Raw genomic sequence first — 22,210 nt, 5'->3', positions numbered from 1 at the left:
GCTAAGTCACTTTGTGAAAAGGATCCCCTTTGTTGTAAGTTAGAGGGGTGATTCCTGGTGATGTTTCAGCTTTCCGTTATACTATCTGAAAAATATCTCCAACTCAGCAATTTGCCTTTTAGCACAACCCTTTGTTCTCTTCCCCTGTAATTAGCTCCTCAGACACTTTAAGAAAAACTGTGCTGGATGTCTCTTTAATATCTCCCTGCAACCTGAAACAAACAATTGGGGCACTGGCCAAAGAGAGTTTAAAATCAGACTAATTTACTGAACCTCCAAAAACCCAAGAAATCATAAACTGGCAAGCCTGACATATACAAAGCTTTATTGCTTACAGTAGGGGATTTGGAGAGGATATCTGGTGCTTTACTGAATGTCCTTTTGGGTGCTAGCAAGAAATTATCCATCCTAATTAAGAAGCATGTTTTTTCCTGCTCCTGTTCATCTGTTTTAAAATCCTCCACTGACTTTAATTAAACCTGCCGTGGAGGAATGATTTCAATAAAGCCAGAAAACTATTCAAAGCATAATGCTTGCTATACTGGTCAGCTAAGTTTACACAGGTCCATTCAAGCCCTGTAGAGGTTTTTAAGCAGAGGCTGGATGGCCACCTGTCATGGATGCTTTAGCCGAGATTCCTGCATGGCCATGGTTAAGACTAGAGGACTCTCAAGGTCCCTTCCAACTTTACAGATCTATAATCTATGATAGTTCTGGGGCTTCACACTGCTGTGACCTCGTCAGTGACCAGATAAGAACAGCATCATTGACCAGCACCGGAATTATTTCATTACTTATATTTCATTATGATTGCAGTTATTAGTGGTATATTATATTTGCACAGGACAGAAGAAACAGATGGAAGTCCTCAGCCTTCTGACACAACAAGCCTAGGAGAAACCTTCTTTACACTATTGTCAGTACTGAGATGCAACAGATACCTCCCATTCTCCATTCCTCAGGGAAAATGGGAGAAACATGCTCCCGTATCCACACACACCCCCCAGGTCCAGTCCACAGCCCAGACTATTTTATTTAAAAATATTTATATTTTATCATTCACTCAAATTCAAAGATCAATAAAATAATACAAGTGAAACCAAGCAGCTAAAAATGGAAGCACAATGCAGCAGAAGCAGCAACAACAGTAATAAATATTGGCAGCACAATGGAATACAGCACTGGCCAATCAAGAACTCAACTAGCAATTTTCAACAGCAACAAATCTGAAATAAAAGATTAAAAAAATAAAACTATTTTTGAAAAACAGCTGGGAGAAAGTTGTAGATTTTTCTTGAAAGGCAGTACTAGAGCAGTGTTTCCCAACCGGTGTTCCGCGGCACACTAGTGTGCCGCGAGACGTTGCCTGGTGTGCCGCGGGAAAAATTAAAAAATTCGAAAGATATCCGGAGAGGCGGCCTTCAGGCGAGTTTTAATTTTAATTTTCCTTCTCCCACTTAATGCCCCACGCTCGCCCGAGCAGCTTGCAGTCCTCGGTAACCACGGCGACCCGAGGGAGGGGAGGGAACAGGGAAGTCGAGGGCGGCGGCGAGCCGCGATGACGTCAGTGGGCCGCGCCGCCTCGCCCTGGCACGGTGTGAGAGCCCCGGCTAGTGGCGCGAGCTTCAGAATAAGTGGGATCCGCGTGCGCGAGACCAAGATCGCGGGTAAGGAGCTCAGCCCTGGGCAGGAGGAAGCGGGGCCGCGCGTGCGGGCCACATCCCCACAGAGAGCGAGCCTCCCCCGGCCCACCACTCCGGGCAGGTCCACTCGCATGAGGGGGCGGCGATGGCGACGGCCGGCAGCTTGCCTGCAATGCCATCCCTCGAGCAGGCGAGGAGCCCGGAGGCTACCAGATGCGAGTCCTCTTTCCCACCCTGCTCGGGAGTCCAGAGCACTTGGTCGCATTCAGGATCTAGAGTGGGGAAGCGGGGCTTGTGTCTGGGCTGGACACATTGGGCTGCCTGTGCCGCTCGATCTGCGGGGAGAAATCAGGGTGAGAGTCACGACCGTGAGGCAGGGCTGCCAAGTGTGGCAGAAGAGGACACGGCCGTCGCACCTGTCCTTAGGTAGGAGCTTCTTCCGTGTCGACCTGCTGCCCTAAAGTCTTGGCTTTTTTCTTGGCTTTTTGGCGGTTGGCACAGAAGGAAGGCAAGGGGGAGGGGAAAAAATTGAAACTTACACTTTCGTGCGTCCCTCCCGGCGTGACGCTGCGCGCTGACGTCACGGGGCTGTAATGGTGGTGTGCCTCGAGATTTTTTTCATGAAACAAGTGTGCCTTTGCCCAAAAAAGGTTGGGAAACACTGTACTAGAGCATCAGGGCTAAAACCAAGCAAGTGCTATTCCTAATGAGGTTCATCTAGCCTCCACATATCAGAAGATGCTAAGTGCTCAGAGGGATGGTCTTGTTCCCAGAGATCAGGAGGACCCAAACTGTTCAGGGCTTTAAAGGCTTCAAAGGCAAAACAAGCACTTGGAAATGGGTCCAGAAATTAACCGGCAACTAGTGCAAAACAGTTGATACGTGAAAACTGTCCCACAACTGGTAATATACCGTAATAATAAGGGGCACCTTATTCTGCATTAGTTGGAAGTTTCTGAACAGGCAGGCCTACAAAGAACATGTTATAGTGCTCTAATCTAATCTGGAAGTTATCAAAGAATGATACTGGCCAAGCCTTCAAACAGTGAGTGAATCCTGAGTATAATCCCAAATTTGACAAGATTCTGGGGCCACAGCTGGGGCGGGAGGTGGGGTTAGCTGGGTTTTTTGCCCTGGTTGAAGCCTCCAGAGGGGCGCCACTGAGGCTCCCAGTCTCTCTCTCTATCTGTGTGTGTGTGTGTGCACACAAATAGGCATGGGAGGTGCCAAACTAGGTCTTTGACCTGGGTGAAATAAAGCCTAGTTTCAACCCTGTCTGGAGTGTGTCCTGCATGGTGCTGATGCGTTTATAAGGAAAGAAGGGACTGACGGTCGTAGTCACACTTCATATTGGAAAGAAATAGTATGTGGAGCTTAGCATCATGAGCAATAACAATAGTACTAATGCTAAAACACCAGTTTATAATTGCTTAGGAAAGGGTGATGGGTGGATCCTCAAAATTCAAGCTCTGAAGGAAGACAGGTAATTGCTCAACGCAAGCCTCCAATGGAAGCAGTCAGAATACTTCTCGCTCTCAATCCAAACCTTTTACATCCTTGTAGATGGGTTGTTTTCACAGTTTCTTATCTCATCGTCTCTAGCACCTGTAGTTTACTCCAATTAGAATCTAATTAGCAGGATGACCTGTCCTTCCAAGAATGGGACTGGGCGAGGGTCATGGCAGCCGGAGTGCTCCATGCCCCCAGTGCCTTTGCCTGCCCTCGCATTCCATGGGGAATCGAGTGCCAGACTGCCAGGCAAACTGCGGATGGGAGCCTGGTTCCTCTTTCCACCAAAGAGGAATGAACCTAATGAAATTCCCCCATCATTATCTGGTTATCTCCATCTGTCTCTTCTGTGGTGATTGGAGAGACTCCATTCCTGGTGCACCGGAAACAGGAAGCCCCCTATATAGAAGTATGGGAAGGCATTCTCTCTTCCCCAATCCCCTGATATATGGGATATGTTTTATGTGTCATTCTGCAGGGGACAAATACAATGGTGAAATGCTCAACTCCAAGTCCCTGCTTTGGCTCAGGGACTTGCAATTTATACTCAGTGATTGCAATTTATACCCAAAGTGTAATTATTTCACAGTATTCAGCCAGATGCTTCCAGGAAGCAGGACCCAAGTGCAACAGCTTCTCTTTACTTGTGAATCCCAGCAACTGGCAATCAGAGGAAAACTGTCTCAAATAGTAGAGACAGACAGAACGTTGCCATCATGGCAAGTAGCCACTGACACCTTTATCCCACAGCTGATGGCCTTATCCTCCAATAATATCGCAATAACGCTGCAGGTCTCTATTTCCCCCCAGGCTTTTCCAAGTCTCAGTCAACAGATGATTGCTGCTTTACCTCCTCCTCCACAACATCCTAACCCCAGCTGCTGTTTGATAAACTTCTCTCTGCTCCTAGAATGCACCCCAAGACGCTGCTGGATTTTAACCCCAGTTACTTAAATCTTAGAACCCCAAACAGAGAGAAGGCTTTCTGTTAAATCTGATTTGCCAGATGAATATACTACTCTTCCACAGCATCAACATGTACTTTTTTTTTAAGAGACCAAACTGCACTACAGCTGCAACATTCCTATCACCAAGGTCCATCTGCCACCCACTCAACATCCCAGTCTGTAACACGGGGACTAGAAATACCATTAATTAAGAGAACAATGCCTCTGAGATACCTACTGAGATTCTGCTCGGCACGAAGGGAATTTGTGGTGGCAGTGCTGATGGCAAGCACTGCACTTCTGTAAAACAAGAAAATCCTTAATAAAATATAAAAAACTAAAAAAAAAGCCTCCCAACTTACCATTTGCTTAGCTTTTCTGAACCCAAAGAGAAGCAAAGTGACCAGAAGGACTTAAGGGGGGGGGGGGGGGAGAATAAGAAATAGACCAGTTGGAGGAGACTGTGATGGAAGAACAACCGGGAGATGTGCTGCTGAGGTGAGGAAAGCTGATGTTTACATACTGATTCGAAGCAGGAACCAAACCTTTGGCCTTTATACTTGCATGGAAATATATTCAGCCAATGTAAATTTGGCTGGTACAGCAGTCAATCCTGTAACAACTACTTTAACAGATAATGAATGTTTTTCACACATGGGTCCAAAATATGTGAACATCACATTTTGTGGCATGTAATTCTTGCCTGTGTATGTAGAAGTATATGTGGCTGGCTTAAAAAAACCCCATTGCTTAATTATGGTCACCTAAGAATGCTCAAGAAGGTGCAAAACTTTCATGTGAAAGTACTCCTGAAGTGAAATGCAGTATTTAGAAGATTCTGGTTTACTGGAAAGCAATGGATTGGTTATCATAATGGCACTTGCCAATCATATAAGAAGTGAGCTTTTTGCAATTTGCAGATTTACGCATGTAGCTTAATATTTACTAATAAGCAATTAACTGTAATGTACTCAAAGATGAGTTAATGAGGATAGCTCAGTCATGTGCAAGAGTGAATTACAACACTCTGAGAGAATTAAGAAGTCTCCTTAACCAACAGAACTTGCTAAAATATCCTATGTAAAATGTGTGTCCCCTAGCAGCTGTTTGGTCTGTGGAAGCACAGCTGCCTAAACTTTATTGGCACTAAATGTCATTCTTGCACGCAAATTGGATGCCTGGAGAACCCGAAGGCAAATCTTGGTCCGTTAGTGCTATCATATACAATCATGTTCCCCAATAAGATGTGAAAACTGAAATGGAAAGCGTCAACAAACCCTGGCCACAGCAAGGACTGGGGCATGCCCACTGACAAGCGTGCCACCATGACAAAAATTTACTCTGAGTTGTAATTAGTGGCACTGTCATTTTCGGTTGCTCCTGCCAATTAATTTAGCCTGTCAAATAGAAAAACAGCAACATTCACATGATAATTTATAAATGGGGAGATGAGTCTAGCAAAGCTGTAGCTGCAGCCAGCAGAATTCCCTCAGAGCACTTAAAAAATAAAATAAAGGGAATGGGGGTGTGCATGGGGGTGGGCGGGAAGAAAGTTAAACTGTCCTTGTTATAATTGTTAACGCTGATCGCTCAAGTAGAAGACGGGCTGATTAAAACTCCAAACGAGCCTCTAGCTCGCTTATATCTCAGAGTCCGGAATGATAGAATCAGAGGAGTTTATTCATACCATTAAACCCCAGAGAACTTAATTGAAAGAAGAGCACAGCCCGGACCTTGACAAGCGGGAGGTCACAGTAATTGCTGCCGGACATATTTAACATTAAGATAATCAGGCCATTAATTACCCTTTGGATCATTAAATCAGCCAGTTGCAAAATGAAATTTCTGCCTCTATTACTCACTTGAGAGACCACAGGGGTGGCTTTTAATTTATCAGTGAGCTTGAGATACAAAGGACCAGGCATGGGGAAGGAGAAAAGGGGGAGAGGACGGGGGGGGGGGGGGGGTTGCTTCAGCAGAGGCAGGAATATCAATCCGCCATGCTTGGTGATTGTGGCAAATTAACTAGGTAAGATAACCTCAGCTTCTAAAAGGCAGAAGCTGGGGGTATGTAAATAGATGAGGGCAGACAGGGAGATCAGAAGCTGCACACCACTTAGCAGGATAATAAAGGAAATCATCCTTGATTATCAGTGCTAATTTGGACACTGCCGGTAGCTTGTTATGCGTGTTCTGAGTAGCATTTAATTAATTCAATTGCTTGTTAATGAGGGAAGTGACATGTGGGGAGCAGATGCCACCCAACTGCAGATGGGTTCTGGTCAGCCCATCACAATAAAGTCTTTTTTTAAAGCCCCCCCCCCCCCGAAAGGTGTCAAGCATGGAAGCACATTCAAAAGGGGCATAACACTGACCTCACCAGGAAAAGAGATGGTAAGAAATAATAAAGCCTGACAACAGTGAATATACAGGTACTAATGTTCCCAGAGGCTCTATCTCTAATGGTACTTACATCCTTATATCAGAAATTCAAGACTGATATGACTACACCATCATTGTATGGTCAGATTTAATAAGGCAAAGAAAGGTTGCAATGTAGTTGTTTACATCTGAGCTACAAGCAGTTCTGATAGGCCATCCCTTGGCACAATTCTCAATAGGAGTAGTTATAACTTCCATTCCAGACCAGCCTGGCATTAGTAATTCAGAATTTTGAGGGGTGGGGCACTGTTGCCCAGCAAAACCCCCAAGTTGCTGTTGGACAGAAAGCAGCAGCCAGGAGGATGCAGAGCATCAGGCCCCTCGGCTGGCATTGCCACAAACGACAATCAGCATCATATACGGCTTTATTGAGGTGTGGAATCATCTTCCCAACCACCTAGTAAGTATCTGCCTAGCCTGGCTGTTGGAATGGGCAGGGCAACAGTCAGTCTTGCTTCTGCATTAATGCTGTGATGACGGTTGCCTGCCAGTCAGCCCCAGCCTTGTTCGGCATAGTGGTTGTTGTGATTCAGGTACTCAGAGCAGAATGGAGACAGATGCATTTAATCTGCCACTCACATCAGCACAACAATTCAGCAGCCAGCCAGTGGTATAGTGGCTAAATTTGAAGTGTAGGAGCTCAATGTGATGGCCCCCATAGGCACATTCCATGGACACAGTTGTTCTGACCCATATATACAGAGACATACAGAACACCCCCCAAAAAAACCCCCAAACAGACACACTTAGCATAATACCAATTATTTTCAGAATCAGCTGACACTTGCAGATGTTCAGAGAACCAACTTACCTTGGAGGACACATTAAGCATTAATAAAAGACCTTCATCTAGCTGCAATGCAAACTTTAGCTTTCAACTTGAAATGCAAACAGTGTTGCAAATAACTGTCGAGTGAATGTTTGGACTAAGAGGTCATCAATATATGGGTGACACCCAGCTCTATCACTTATTTTCATCTGCAAATTCCAGGGAGACCGTGGAGACAGTTTTGGAGTGGATGGAAGTGCTGTGACTGGGAAAGTCAGCTGACTGAGATGGAGGGGTACAACTGGTTCTAGATGGAAAACAAAGCTGATAGATAGGGGATTCTCCTGGGCTGATAGGCCAGTTAGGACTATCACAAGACCATGCCTCAGTAATTCATGCATTAGTCACTCTCAGATTAGGCTCCTGCCATATGCTCTTTGTGGGACTGACTTCGAAAATGATGCCCACCTGCTGCTGAAGTTGGTGAGCATGAGAGACAGGGGCTTCCCATGGTGCTTCACAGACTGTGGCATTTCCTCCCAAATTTGCTGGGAGTCAACCCTGCAGTTTTGACACTGCAGACTTCAAAGGGGGTTTAAAAAACCCACCCTTCCAAGGACCACTTTCACTTGAATAAGGATAATTTGCTGAGGACACTAACTCAGGAAACTACAAATGAGTGGGTAATTTGTAAGGTGCAATTTTAATGTTATTTATCTGACTGACTTTAACTGTGTAAGATGTTCTTTACTAATGTTTAATGCTGTTGTCTTTTTGCAGCTTAAATTGCTGGTTACACTGTGTTTTTATGATAGTATGAGCCATCTTGAGTGCTCAATGCCTGAAAAAGCAAGACAATATAGTTATATGAATAAATAAAAGTAAACAAATATTCTGGGTCCACTGAGCATGTTCAGTCTTTATTGGGCTACATTTGTGTTTTCCCTCTTTTTGTTTTTTTGAGGGGTGTGTGGACTGACTTGTGTCCAGGCTCAGCTACATGAAAACCTTGACTTTCTTCATGAATGTCTATGGATGACAACCACTTCTGTTCATGTGGGGTTGGGGGGGGGGGTTGGCTGTTGTTGATGTCAATTTTCTGTATCTTCATTTTGGATCTTACGATTGATGTAGAAATTGTTCAATCTGGTTGCACACATTTTGATGTTTTGTTTATTGTTTGACTACTTTGGTTATGTTTGTAGTTGCATATTTTTTAAAATATGCTGTAAGTCACCTTCCGCATGGTTTTAACTGTGGAAAGGCAGCATAAAAATAGAAGCTATTTTCAATCGATCGATCAATCGATCAATCAATCAATCAATCAATCAATTTAAGTACGAACTAGGAAGTAACCTACCTGGACACTGAAATTCTTCTTTCTACACACCCACCTTTGTCCAGCCACTCTGTTCTGCTTCTACCCCAGCCAGTATTCTGTGGTCACTGAGTCTTTAATGGGCTGTTACCAGAGTTCTCATTTCCCTTACCACTCAGTACAAAAATAACTCAGTACAAAACTCCCAAATTGTTGACATACTTATAATAAACCTCTAGTTATAAACTTATCACTAGAGACCACAAAGTTATGTTGCAATTTACAAAAAATGGCAACGTATAGAACAAAAAAAGGGGAAAGATAAGACATGGAGCTCTTCAATTTCCTATCACGATATTGACATGAATTGCTACCAGTTCTTTTTTGGGCAACCTCTAGATATGCGTATAAGTCTGCTGAAGTCTGAGTGTTCCACAAGAGGAACCCAACTTAGATCACATTCCTGTACTGCTGTGACTTGTAGGACACCCCGCAATCTGGACAGAGCCCATGTGTTGGCAGCGCATTTGTACACACAAAGCATATCCTAAGATGAACACTGAGGAAAAATAACTAATGAGGTAGTTCCAGATCAGCATCAAGATACAGGCAAACATTTAATTAATTCCCGTTTTAAAGATGGACAGTCTTCTTATGTTATTCAAAAGCCATACTTTCTTTTATCAAGCAGAATTCTGTCCCTGTGTGGCTGTTCAGACACCACTGCCATTTCACTGTCACACCAGTCAAAATCAATGCTTTAGGTGCCTGCTTAAATGGTATCAATAGCAACTGGATGGAGGGAAAGTCTTGATTTGAACCCCAATTCATTTAATTATAACATTGATCAAATCTAATTTGACCCACATTACGAAGGGAGGGTTTAAGGACAGATGCCCCCAAGACATCAAATTTAATATTGAATACACTGGGAAAAAATGTCAGCTGTTGCACAATCCATACCAAAAGATTTCCCCTTTTTCTCCCTTTCCTGGGAGTAATTAAAAGATGCTTTTCTTGACTAATGATCCCCTGTTTAGAAATAGGAAGTCGATATTCCTCCTGCAGCAGTCAGCTTCAATTTGTCACACTGCTCCAGAAGTTTGAGAAGCGGTTCTCAGGGTTGTTTGGTAATTGCTGGAGCCAATTACAAGCTTTTTAAAGCTGACCTAATCAGTGGTCCACTGAAAACAATCAGAAGCCAGCTGGTCTTGTTTCTACAGTAGTTTCAAAAGCTCCCCTCCTGCTCTGCAACTTTATAAACTTTTTTGTGCTTGGTATAGTCACACAAATCACAGACCACAAATGTTAACTTGCAAGCTGTAGCTGCTCACCAAGATTTTCCTCCGAATCATATGAAACCTCTGCTTAAAGTTCATTGCAGCTTCCACTGCACTCCTGGTTATGAAGAATGATCTGTTTCTAAGTGCCAGATTTTAAAGTTAGGTATGATGTTAATGTTGAGATTGCCTGAAATATTTGAATTTTCATAGTAACTTAAAAATTACAAGAGCGGAAGTATTTCCCATACTAAGACTTGAAATTTACCCTATTTGATAGTATTAAATGGTGGAGAATCAAAATACTTTTTTTTCTTATTGGTATTATTTACATAGCACTATCAATGTACATTGCTCTTTATGAAATTCTGCACAAAGAAGCTTACAACCCCAAATTCAGTACAGGAGCAAGAGGTACCCTATTTTTCGCCCCATAGGACACACTTTTCCCCCTCCAAAAATGAAGGGGAAATCTGGGTGCGTCCTATGGGGTGAATGCAGGCTTTCGCTGAAGCTTGGAGAGCGAGAGGGGTCGGTGTGCACCGAACCCTCTCGCTCTCCAGGCTTCAGCAAGCTATCAGCAAGGCTAGCGGGGGCCGCGGGAGTTCCCACAGGGCTCCCTAGGCTGCGAATAGCAGCCTGCTTCCTGGAGCGCGGGGCGCGCTGAAAGCAGAGCGCCCGGTGCTTCGGGAAGACATCCGCAGCCTAGCCAGCCCTGCAGGAGTTCCCACAGGGCTCCCTAGGCTGCGGATAGCAGCCTGCTGTACAGGGCGTGCTGAAGCAGAGCACCCCGTGCTTCGGGCAGCCCCACAAGCTCGGGGGACAGCAGGGAGGCGCAGCACCGCCATCCCGCTGTTCCCCGACCTGGTTTGGATTCCCCGACCTGGTTTTGGGGGGGGGGGAAATAAAGGAAATTCCCCCCCCCTTTATCCCCCCCCCAAAAAAATAGGTGCGTCCTATGGGCCGGTGCGTCCTATGGGACGAAAAATACGGTAAGTGTAAGCAGGGCAAACAAGGTAAGAGGATGAATTTATTTCAGTCATACTTAGGCTTAGGATATGGGCACAATGCTTTAGGTTACAAAGTCTTCTATACTCTACTGAGGGTGCAAAATTTCACTTAATTATATAAGTCTCTGAAGCCACTCAGATTGAGACCAGGTACGTGGGCTGGGCAGAACCAGAGTGTAACCTTGGGGGGAGCGTTAGCAGTGTGCATGCTGGTGGCAGTCAGAGCATTCCTCTGTTGTTGTTGTTTAGTCGTTTAGTCGTGTCCGACTCTTCGTGACCCCATGGACCAGAGCACGCCAGGCACCTCTGTCCTCCACTACCTCCCGCAGTTTGGTCAAACTCATGCTGGTAACCTCAAAAACACTATCCAACCATCTCGTCCTCTGTCGCCCCCTTCTCCTTGTGCCCTCCATCTTTCCCAGCATCAGTGTCTTCTCCAGGGAGTCTTCTCTTCTCATGAGGTGGCCAAAGTACTGGAGCCTCAGCTTCACGATCTGTCCTTCCAGTGAGCACTCAGGTCTGATTTCCTTAAGAATGGATGCATTTGATCTTCTTGCCATCCATGGGACTCTCAAGAGTCTTCTCCAGCACCATAATTCAAAAGCATCAATTCTTCGGCGATCAGCCTTCTTTATGGTCCAGCTCTCACTTCCTCCCCAAATATCTATGGCCCATGAGTAAAAAAAGTGCACTACCATATAACAGAGTTTGGATGGGTTAGGAATCATCTATCTGAAAGAGTATCAGTGCATGAAAGACAGTTGCCATTACTACAGTATACAGAAACTGAATGTAACAGATTTGGCCTATTTTTACCTGTACTAATTTTGGCCAAAATTTGGATGTGGGGGGCATGAAATTTAGTGTATTTAGGAATGCAACAAATATATGTTAATTACAGTGTCTTGATGCAAACTTCTCCCATTTACAGCTATGGATGTATTTTGAACAGAACACCTGGCTTCTAAACCGTTATCATGGTTCCATGAACAAAGAAGGGTGGGCAAGAAGAGTGATTTGTGTTGTGTGGTTAAATCAGTGTAAGAATGGGACGAAGGCACAGTAGTTTGCTCATTGGAGATAAGAGTCTGCTCTGAAACTGCAAGCTGGCTAACACTTATTTGGGAAGTGATGAAAACTTAGGGTATCAACCAACATGCAAATCAATATGTGAACCCATTTAGATATATATTTTTTTGGCAAAAATTACATATGTGCTTTTTTATATAAATGTATGTGATGCCACTTTTCTGCAAAGTGGCTATATGCATAAAATGGTAGGACAGATCTTCATATGTCCCTGGTGCTTATTAGTATCCTACACATACTAATGCTACTACAAAATCATTTATTTATCACAACCAATCTGCAAGATTTATATGGAAGGTTACTGGCTTGGGAGAGCCGTTTGGCTTCCTTAACTCAGCTTCTAGCAATTAAGAAAATTAATCATTTGACATAGAACTCTACCTATGGATTAACTACAGTCTGTAAACTTCAGTTTAGATAGACATAATGCTGGATATCATTCAACTACTTTTTAAAAAAAGTAATAATTTTCGGTACATTAAAAAAGTATGCCCTTTCTGGCTACCAGTGCCCAGAGGCAATCATAAGGATGCAAAACAGGTAAGAAATACTTTATGGTTTTGCTGACACCTTGTGTTTGAAACAACAATATTAAAGCAAACATCATACATTTATGCAACATGGTACTTTTTTTGTTTGAAAAAGGAGAAAACAAGAGGGCAGGTGTATTACAAACTAGTAGAAAACTAAATATTCCTCAAATGGAAAGTTACAATGCACAACCTTTAATTGTCTTTTTTGTATAAGAAGGATGTACATTGTCAGATAACAAAACTACTTCATGAACCTATGCTGCAAATTAGTAGCAAGAAGTATGAAATCCAGATATGATTTGTCCCATTGAAATACCGGCAACTGAGATTTATGAGGACAGGTAAACATATAGTTTCAATGGGTTATGGGCAGATCAAACTTTCTCTGGATTTTAGCTTAACTTCAGTATAAACTTGTTTTACCATTTTAGCTTAACTTCAGTATAAACTTCAGTATAAACTTTTTTACTATTTATGTCTATACAAATGTCTGCATATATAGTAATCAAATAATGAATCAAAGATGGCACCAGAATTTATTTTTTATATTTACGGATTAATGTAATGACACTGTTGACATTATGATACAAATAGCTATATTTGTTCTGTTATAGCAAAAGACACACCAGGGTTTATATTTTTACAATGTTATGGAGCAGAAACCAAAGAAAGAACATTTAACACCCCCACACTCCTATTTAGGAAGAAAGCACTCAGGTATTTGAAGTTCTACTACAGTGTTTGTTGCCTGAAAGGTAATGGGCAATAAAAATGAGTCTGAATTCTCTCTTTTCTTTTCTGGTTCTCCTTTGGGTTTGGGTTTTTATTTAGATTTGTTTATTTATCTTTGATAAAAAATATATTGGATATTTAATATTAACCTTTGTGTATTTTCTTTCCAACTTAATATTAACCTTTATATATTTTCTTTCAAACTTTAATAAAATCTAGTGGGGGAAAAGAGTCTGAAATACACTTATGAAGACAGCTTTTTTATTACTTAAAGTATTATGTTGTATTATGTTTCCTGAGCCAGTATTCTTCAAATAAAGGCAGTAATTAATGATTCACAGGAACTTAAAACTCTCATATATTCATCTAAAATTGTATTCTATTATTACTATTATCCACAACAACAAGTGTTATCTTTAAAGGCAGCAATGAAAACAGCCTTTCCTTGTTTATTTATTTGCATAAAATCAATGTAATTAATGGAGATATTAGAAAAATATGAAATTGGCTCTTAAACAGTCTGTTCAGATGACACAATCAAAGAGACCTGTACAAATGGTGAACGGGGAGGGGGTAGTGTTGAACTTACAGGGCACCTTCCTTATGCTTTGCTAACTATACTTAGGGTATTTGTGAATTACAATGTTTATCTGGAGAAAGAACTCTGATGCCGCAACCCCAAATCTGCTTACAAGCACCAGTCTGGGGGTAGGCAAGTATTGCTCCCAACTGAAGTGATTCACTTAATGTATACAGTATGTATATAGTATGCACACAATGTATATAGTAAGCACACACAAACACAGGCAAAGAAGGACCCCGCTTGCCTCCTTCAGGGTAAACACTAGCCAGCTAGAACCGGGCAAGAGGAATCTCTCCCTTGCAGGACTAGTTAACTAGTTACACCACTCTGAGCTTCTTGGAGAAGGGAGGATCATATACAGATCCAGTGCTCTTTAAGCATTAGCTCCCATTTAAGACTGCAGCCAATGAGAGCAGTGCAGAGGTACTTTCAAAAGATAAACATTGGGTTAGATATCTTTCACGCCTTAGATATTTTTAATGCCTGCGTGCATACTGAAACAGCTTACCTTGAGGAGTCTGGAGAGGGTTTTGCACGTCCCTGGGTATTTTCTTCCCACACGCTATTTGCTAACTCGTTCCCAATGGAGGACATTACTTTGATGAGTTCAATAGGCCAATCATCCAAGTCAAGTGAGCGCACACGGGACACGTGTGTGCCAAGGTTTCGGTGTATCCCTGAGCATTCAATACACATGAGTGCTCCCAGATTTAAGCTTGCCCAGTCAGGATCTATAGGAAAAGAAAACAAAGCAACACAATGAATATACATTCTAAGAGCTTTCCCCACTTATGGCAAGGTTACCAGTAATCAACTCTTATTTGAAGTTTTAACAGAACCACTGAGTGACACATGATGCTGAAGAGTCTGGACCCCATATCTAATTCTTAGCCAATTAAGGGAACTTTTAGCTCATGGTTCTTGGGGAATAAAATCTTAAGAATTATTACAGCAAATGTTTTTCTACCAACACAAGCATGGTACAGGTTAGAAGCAAGTAATTTAAAGATGATGTTTTTACATAAAGGTACAAGTGCAACCTATTTAGCTATCATGGGGTAAATATGGTGGCAAAATGGAGAAGATGGCAGGAAATAAGATGATTATACAACTCAGGACAAAGAGACAGCAACCAAAGAGCAGCTCTAAAAGTCCAAGATACAAACCAAGCCCACTAAAGCAGGTGTGGGGAGACTTTGGCCCCTAAGAAGCTGAATTACAACTTCCATCAGCCCCTACAAGCATGGCCAGGGCCACTGTGGTCCCGTGACATCTGGCGCACCAAAGGTTCCTCACATCTGTACTACCATGTACTACTAAATGCAGCTACTCTCCTAATAATCACTGTCATCATTTGCAAATTCATTATTTCATATTTAACACACACTAGTATGATGAGAAAAGATGAACAAGGCACTCCATCCAACAGCTAAAAAGAAACCATTCTGATTTGTGCAATTTCAAGGAAGTATGTGCTGCTTTTGATTTTAGAGAAATCTTGGATTGCATTGAAAATGCAAAGCCTACTGACACCAGTTGAGGCATGGGAAAAGCACAATTAGCAGTGCCAATTACTGAGTAGTATTTCAGATAGCCAGATGGTCCACATCAAGAGGAGTGATACGGCAGGAAGGTGGACTCTCCTTCCTATGAGGTTTTTAAGCAGATCTGTCATGGATGCTTTAGCTGATATTTCTGCATTGCAGGGGGTTGGACTAGATGATCCTTGGGTCCCTTTTGCGAATCTATGATCCTTGAAAATTTGAAATGGACTCATGGTCTTGCTAGTAAACACTCACACCACACCTGGATAGGAGACTTGTTTAAATTGAAGCTTGTATCCAAGGTGGACTGTAACAGACATGTGATAGAATTCTTAACAATTGGCTTCCAAGTTTAAGCTGCAAAGGATGGTACTCTGCTGATCTCATAAACATGAGCAAGGAAGAATAATAACCAAACCATATATCCTCTCCTAGTGTCTAAATCCATTCCTACAAAGCCTGCCCACACTCAAAAGGAAATTAGGGTCAAGCCTTTCCCACAATGACAATGATGTTCAAAGAAGTTAAGGGGACAAACATGACATTTGACCTCTCCCTTGCGTGTCTGGCCTGTTTTACATACTAAAAAAAGACAGGTGTGTCCAATTTTAATGCAGGATGTGCATAGGGGGAGCTGACCCCCTCACCTCTTCATTTCAGCTTCTCCAGGGGAAACCCTCATGCCCAGGCCATACCTCAGGCTAAAACTTAGATCCCATCACCTTCCACTCAGAAAACTGAGTTATCTGAAGGACCAACTAGGCCTGTATCAATTTAGCCGCAAAAGCCAATAGCAAGTGCCAGATGCCGACACATTAGCTTGGGAGGGGTCAAATGAGCTGAGTTAAAAAGCAAGTGGCTGCCCACTGACTCCTGAGCCAGCCTCAAGGTTTTACATATACATATATTTGTGAATCTCATGCTAATATTAAGATAGGCATTGTACGTTTTCTAATATCACATGCTTTTTCCATGCTTTTTCTGTTGTCTGGAAAGAATGACTTTAAAATCCCCTAAAATTCATAAGAGCCATTATTTCCCCTCTTATCTAGAGCATAACAGTAGCATGTTAAGTTGAAAAGGAATGCGAAACTGAAGAAAAAATCTCCCTCCTCAAAAGTGTTCCAGGTCAGTACTTACAAAAAAAAAATGAGGTCTTAATCTAACCAGCAGCATGTGTTAATTAGGATTTAATAGGAATACACCACACAAATCAAATTCCATAATGAACACTAACTAGTGAAAAAAAAACTGAATACAATACCAAGAGGGCAAGAACTAGAACAGGTGTTCATGTAACACTGAAGCAAAGAGACTACAAGCTTTATGAAGCCCAGGATAATGTTCCTTGTGGAAAAAAGTACTCACTTTGTGCCCCACAGTCCACACAGCGAGAATTGCCTCTGATGTTTCTTATTGACTGAAGGGCCATGGCCTCATTCTGACTTGTCAGTCGGGACTGTGTATATTTAAAGAAACAGACATACAGGAAATAAGAACTCAAAGAAAAGACAGAGACAACATTTCTGTCAGCTGGTGAAAAAGAGAGTTCAGAAATGGGTTGAATGAACATGATCATGGAATTTGATGCTTTTGGTTAGCTTCTCAGAAGTTGATCCTTTAGCATCTTTAAGTACTGTAATTCTGTTTCTGACAAGCACAGCTCACAGTTTTTATCCATGTTTCTGACAGCTCAAGCTTTTATTGAACCACTGGGGCATAGAGCGTGCAGGGCATCAGGAATCCAAAGGCGGTTGTCAGTGGTAAAGCAGAACTGAAGTGTGCCATTAATACCACAGATGGTCACAGAATAGTCCATTCTTATAAATTCTGTTAAATTAAATTAATTCCTGTACCACTTTTCTTTAATGGTTAGTGATTGTTAGGAAGATTTGGGAACAGAAGCAATGGTGAACAGAGCATTCTACCATCAAAAGATCAGAATTGATCTTATGGCTTGCGTTACGGACCTCTCTCCACAGTGGCCTGCCAGTGACCTCTACTTTGACCCAGAAAGATAATCTCTATAGAAAGTGACTTTCAGTTTCTATACCAGCTGAGTCCTGAGCAAATTCAACTAGCTGTATCAGATCATGAACTTCCGGCTATAGATTTCAATGGAAGCTATACAACACTTTACGTAAGCTGGTATCTAGATATGCCATTATCAGGGATGTGTCTTGGTGGTTTCCTCAATCTCTTTCTTTAGAAAGTTTAATTTTGCATAACTGTTCAAGTTAGCTTATTCTACATTATGAATGTAAAACATGTATGAGCCATTATGGAATGAAAGTACTACTATATTTCCCTTTTCAATTTAATCTACTTGTTGTTTAAAAGCCTTAAGACTTAAAAGTTTTATTTATACATTGAACATGTAATCATCCCAAATTACAGAGGAGAAACCCCCCCCCCACTAAGCTTTCCTTAGCCAACGTCAAAAGAACAAAAAATTGTGAACATGTATCTTGAAACGTAAGTCCCAATCCAGCTAAATTTAGTAATGACAAATCCCCATTGAAATGAAGAAATTAGTTGTGATTAACTTGTCCCACAGCTTTCAAGAGGATTAAGTCATGACTAACTTTAGCTAGATCACAGTTGTAGACAAATGTTGAAATGGGACATTGTGCACAATACTATCCTGAAGAATTCCTGCAGTATTAAACATAAAGCGTCATACATTTTCTAGTCCTAGAGAAACACAACAGCTTCCAGGAAAAATTGAAAAGTAACAAAGTAGAAAAAACGACTACTTTGCAGTACTGTACTCAAAATACTGAAAGCAAGATTTAGATCAATTTAAAAGCAGCAACTATTCATTCCAAATGAGTTGTTTTAATGTGAAATTAGATAGAAAACTGAAAAAGTAAAACAATAAATAAGTTACTATTAAAAATCTAAATGCAAAGCAAGGCAAAACATTCCAGACATAATAATGCTGCAGGAATTTCTCCTTTAAAACATTATAGAGGGTCTAAATGTTGATGACATATCTTCTTTTCCTCTGAGCAATGTTGTTTATCTTACCTTATTCTTGCTGCTCTCACATGACTGCAGGCTGGCCAGAATTTGACTCTCTACAGCTTGGACCCAAGCATCTCTTTCTTCATATGTTGTAGCTTCAAAGTGCCAAGTCTGACCAGTAAGAGACACAATGATAAATTCAAAGTTATCTTCTTGTTCTGAAAGAGAAAATGGAGGGAGAGAATGATGGGTTAAAACTTATATTTAAAAGAATAAATTAAAACATGATTTTAAGAAAAGAACAGATGTAGCAGACACAGGGTGCTCATAACTCTGTCCCTCATTTGGAAAATGGAAAGAGAGGCTGACCCTAGCACACCTGGACACACATCACAGTGAAATAGAAATTTGGGGAGCAGATTTGGGATAAAAATAAAAGATACAATTCAGCAAGTGTTATATGGTGGAAGTCTCCTATTAAGGTTATATAGGAGGGTAAAGGAGTCCATGATAAAAGTGGTACTAAGGTGGTTCCCAGTGAAATTCCCGGTGGAATTGGCAAAAAGGAACATTGATTTTTCTAATGTGTGCTGGAGGGGATGTTAGGGGGTGGACACTTTTTTCATATGTGGTAGATCCGCCCAGTAGTGCAATATTGTGGGTAAAAATCCTTCAAAAAATCTCTTCTCTTGTCTGTCAAATTCTTCCATTCAACCTGAATTCCACTCAACCAGAGGATATGTACCATGTAAGTCACAAAGCCCTAGTATTGTTTGTTGACTGAAGAATGAAATTGCTCATCACTGGAATCATTGCTCTACCTTTACTTTAGACCAGAGCTTCCCAAACTTTTCAAGTTGGTGACACACTTTTTGGATATGCATCATTTTGTGACACAGTGATTCAGTTTTACTAGCAAACCAGAGGTTAAACTAACTCTTTCCAGCCCCAGGAGGAGCACGGGGAGTGCTTGTGTGACACACCTACACACTACAGCCGACACACTAATGTGTTACAACACACAGCTTGGAAAGCTCTGCTTGAGACAGTTGGAGAAACAAAATTTCAAAATAATCAGCTTCCCTTTTGGTCAGATCATCTGCCTAGATATAGAGTTTTGCTTTTGTTGCTGTTCTAATCTTTTTGCATTCTTTTACTCTAGAATCTTTTTCTCAGATGAATGTTCCTTTGTACTTATTTATGCTGGCTATCACAACCAGTTTTACATTCACTTAATCACTCGTTTGCATTTACCCCAAGCTTTTAAGTCCTATTTTATCTTCTCTTGCTATTTATTGTTTATATTGAAAATGAACTTTCAACCTAAGTTTAAAAGATGAGGAAAGCAGAAAAAACTCCTAACATGTCTAGTTTGTCATAGTAACCAAAATTGATTTGTTGTAGGATGTTTATTTTTTCTATGATGATGGTTGTATATGTTTTGAAGCTCAACTTTAGCACATTCTCACCATTTCCACACAGTTGTTTCTTAAAGAGTTTTGAACTCATATCGAGTTAGTTCAGATAAATGTTAACAATTCAAGCATTCTAATCTCCTGCCCCTTCCCATACGATACAGTAAAAACAACAAAAGGCTCATTTTCTAACACTGTAATCTTTTCAATATTTCATGGATGAAAATAGTTTGAATGGATGGGATTAGGGGCAGAGTCTGGCAGCCCAGGGACTGGGAAAGTGGTAGGGAGAACACAGTCCACACTTAAAACTATGCCGCAACTAGAAAGTGGAAACCAAAAGGGAAAACAAGCAGCTGGCTCCAGATAACTCTTACTGATAGTCAGAGAAGCAAGCGAGCAAACACCCATATGCACTTTATTGCATTTATACAATTGAGAGGACTTTGGAGACCATGAAGGAGACCATGGTCAATGCTACCAAAAGCTGCTGAGAGGTCAAGGAGAATTAACAGGGACACATTTCCCCTGTCTCTTTGCCGACAGAGGTCATCATACAGGAGGATAAAAGCAGTTGCTGTAACAAAACCAGACCTAAACCTTGATTTAAAAGGCTCTAGAAAATCTTTCTTCAAAAAGTGCCTGGATCTGGTTGACAACCACCTACTCAAGAACTCTGCCTAAGAAGGGAAGATTAACAAGTGGTCAGTAGTTACTTAGATCTTCTTAATCCAGAGAGGGTTTTCTTCTTCCTTCAAGCAGGCAGGGACCACCCCCTCTCACAAGAAGGCATTCATCACCTCCCTGGCCCAACCGGCTGTTCCCTCCCTGCCAGAGACGTAGCGTGGGCAGGGGCAGTTGGGCCATTGCCTCAGGTGCAGATTTCTATGGGGCACACAAAGTGCTCCTTTCTCAGGTTTAAATTTGGCAGCCTGACTTCTTCACCTGCTGCTTGGGCCGGAGAGGGGGAGGATGGGTTTCAGGAAGCAGCACAGCGACATAGCTAGCCGCTTGGGTGCCTGGTGCGGGGGCATGTCCTGCAGCCAGGGGCAGGGCGATCCGCCTGTGGGGGCGGGGCAATGTGCCCATGGGGTGGGGCGAGCCTCTCCGACGCTTGGAGCCTCTCTGCCACCTCCCCCTGTAGGGCGGCTGAGGGAGAGGCAGTAGGCAGATGCAAGTCCCACACTGCCGTTTCAGGCAGCGCGGAACCTGCAGGCGCCTAAGCTACCACGTCACTCCTAAAAAGTTTCATGAGCCCAATTTTTAAAAAAACTCATTTTGTCCCACCTCCAGTGATGACACCTGGGGCAGGCCACACCCCCTGCACCCCCCTTCGTCCACCACTGAAGCAGTGCAGAAGCGATTCTAGGGGATTGCGGCCAAAGCACTGGCAGCACGCATTCCAATGGCAGGTAAGAGGTGGGGGCACCAGAATTTGATGTTGCACAGAGCGCCCCTCTGCCAGGGAGGCCCTATGGCTGCTGCACCCATGAAGTGCCTGGTCACTCACCCGCATGGTCCAGTAATGCGCACAATGGCCCTCCCCCTCCCTTTGCTTTGGCCTGTGGTGAAGGGCAAGGGCAAGGCAGGCCGTGACTGAAGCCATTAGTGTCCCTTAGCATCACGGATCCTTCTCTGCAAGCCCTCCTCCCTTGGGAGGTTCGGAGGTGGCGGTGCCCTGCGGGGTCCTTCTGTGAGACGGTTGCCCACTTGTGGGACACCCTGCACAGGGAAGCTGGCCTTCACCACATCCCTTCAGGTGCAGGAGAAAATGGCTCTCTCCTCCTGGGCTCATGAACAGCTCTAGCCTTTTAAAATGTGTGTGCGAGAGTGGGAGAGATTCTATAAAATGTCTACACCACTTGATTGCTAAAAAAGCTCAAAGCGGTTTACAAAAAGATCAAAAATATAAATAATGAATGGTTTAGTTCTGTGAATGGCAAGGGATGAGGTGCGGAACATGTTGTAAAAATATAAGTGGTGCCCCTGAAAGCAAGGTGGCTTTCAGTGGAAATACCGACAGCCATTGGATCCATCAGGCTTGGAAGGTGGAGCATCCTAATAGTCTCCCATCTCTACAGAGGGGGAAAGGTGCTGAAAGCATAATTCTCAACAGGAAGTGATCAGACCATGACAAGGGACTGAGATCAATATCCCCCACTTTCAGATCACCCTCTTCCTACCCAGCTGAGAAAATAAAGTCTAGAGTGCAACAGGCCACATGTGTTGGGCCAGCCCCATGGTCATCACAGCAGTCATGAAATCCTGAGCCACCTCAGAGCCAGTCACCTCGGCATGGATGTGGAAGTCCCCCAGAAACAGCAGTCTGGGAATCCTCAACACTGCCTCCCAAACCAGCTCTTTCAGCTCAGGCAGGGAGACTGCTGTGCAGTGAGGTGGGCGGTAAACTAGCAGAATCCCTGATCTGT

The 22,210-nt window shown here is 42.7% G+C and overlaps 1 protein-coding gene across 13 annotated transcripts in view; it reads right to left on the bottom strand.

The window, feature by feature from the left end:
- Positions 1–22,210, bottom strand: part of AGAP1 (ArfGAP with GTPase domain, ankyrin repeat and PH domain 1) — a 335,950-nt gene that overhangs the window by 37,778 nt on the left and 275,962 nt on the right. For all 13 annotated transcript variants that reach the window (XM_028702820.2, XM_077918621.1, XM_028702829.2 and 10 more), the window contains 3 exons: positions 18,430–18,584; positions 16,768–16,858; positions 14,364–14,586 (listed from right to left, as the gene is read on the bottom strand). In XM_028702820.2, the coding sequence (XP_028558653.1) occupies positions 14,364–14,586; positions 16,768–16,858; positions 18,430–18,584 (469 nt within the window). The remainder of the gene's footprint in view (positions 1–14,363; positions 14,587–16,767; positions 16,859–18,429; positions 18,585–22,210) is intronic.

Source organism: Podarcis muralis, chromosome 1, assembly GCF_964188315.1.
Source record: "Podarcis muralis chromosome 1, rPodMur119.hap1.1, whole genome shotgun sequence".
Classification (NCBI taxonomy): domain Eukaryota; kingdom Metazoa; phylum Chordata; class Lepidosauria; order Squamata; family Lacertidae; genus Podarcis; species Podarcis muralis.
The sequence above is the reverse complement of the archived record's forward strand: the minus strand, read 5'-3'. Positions and strand labels throughout refer to the sequence as shown.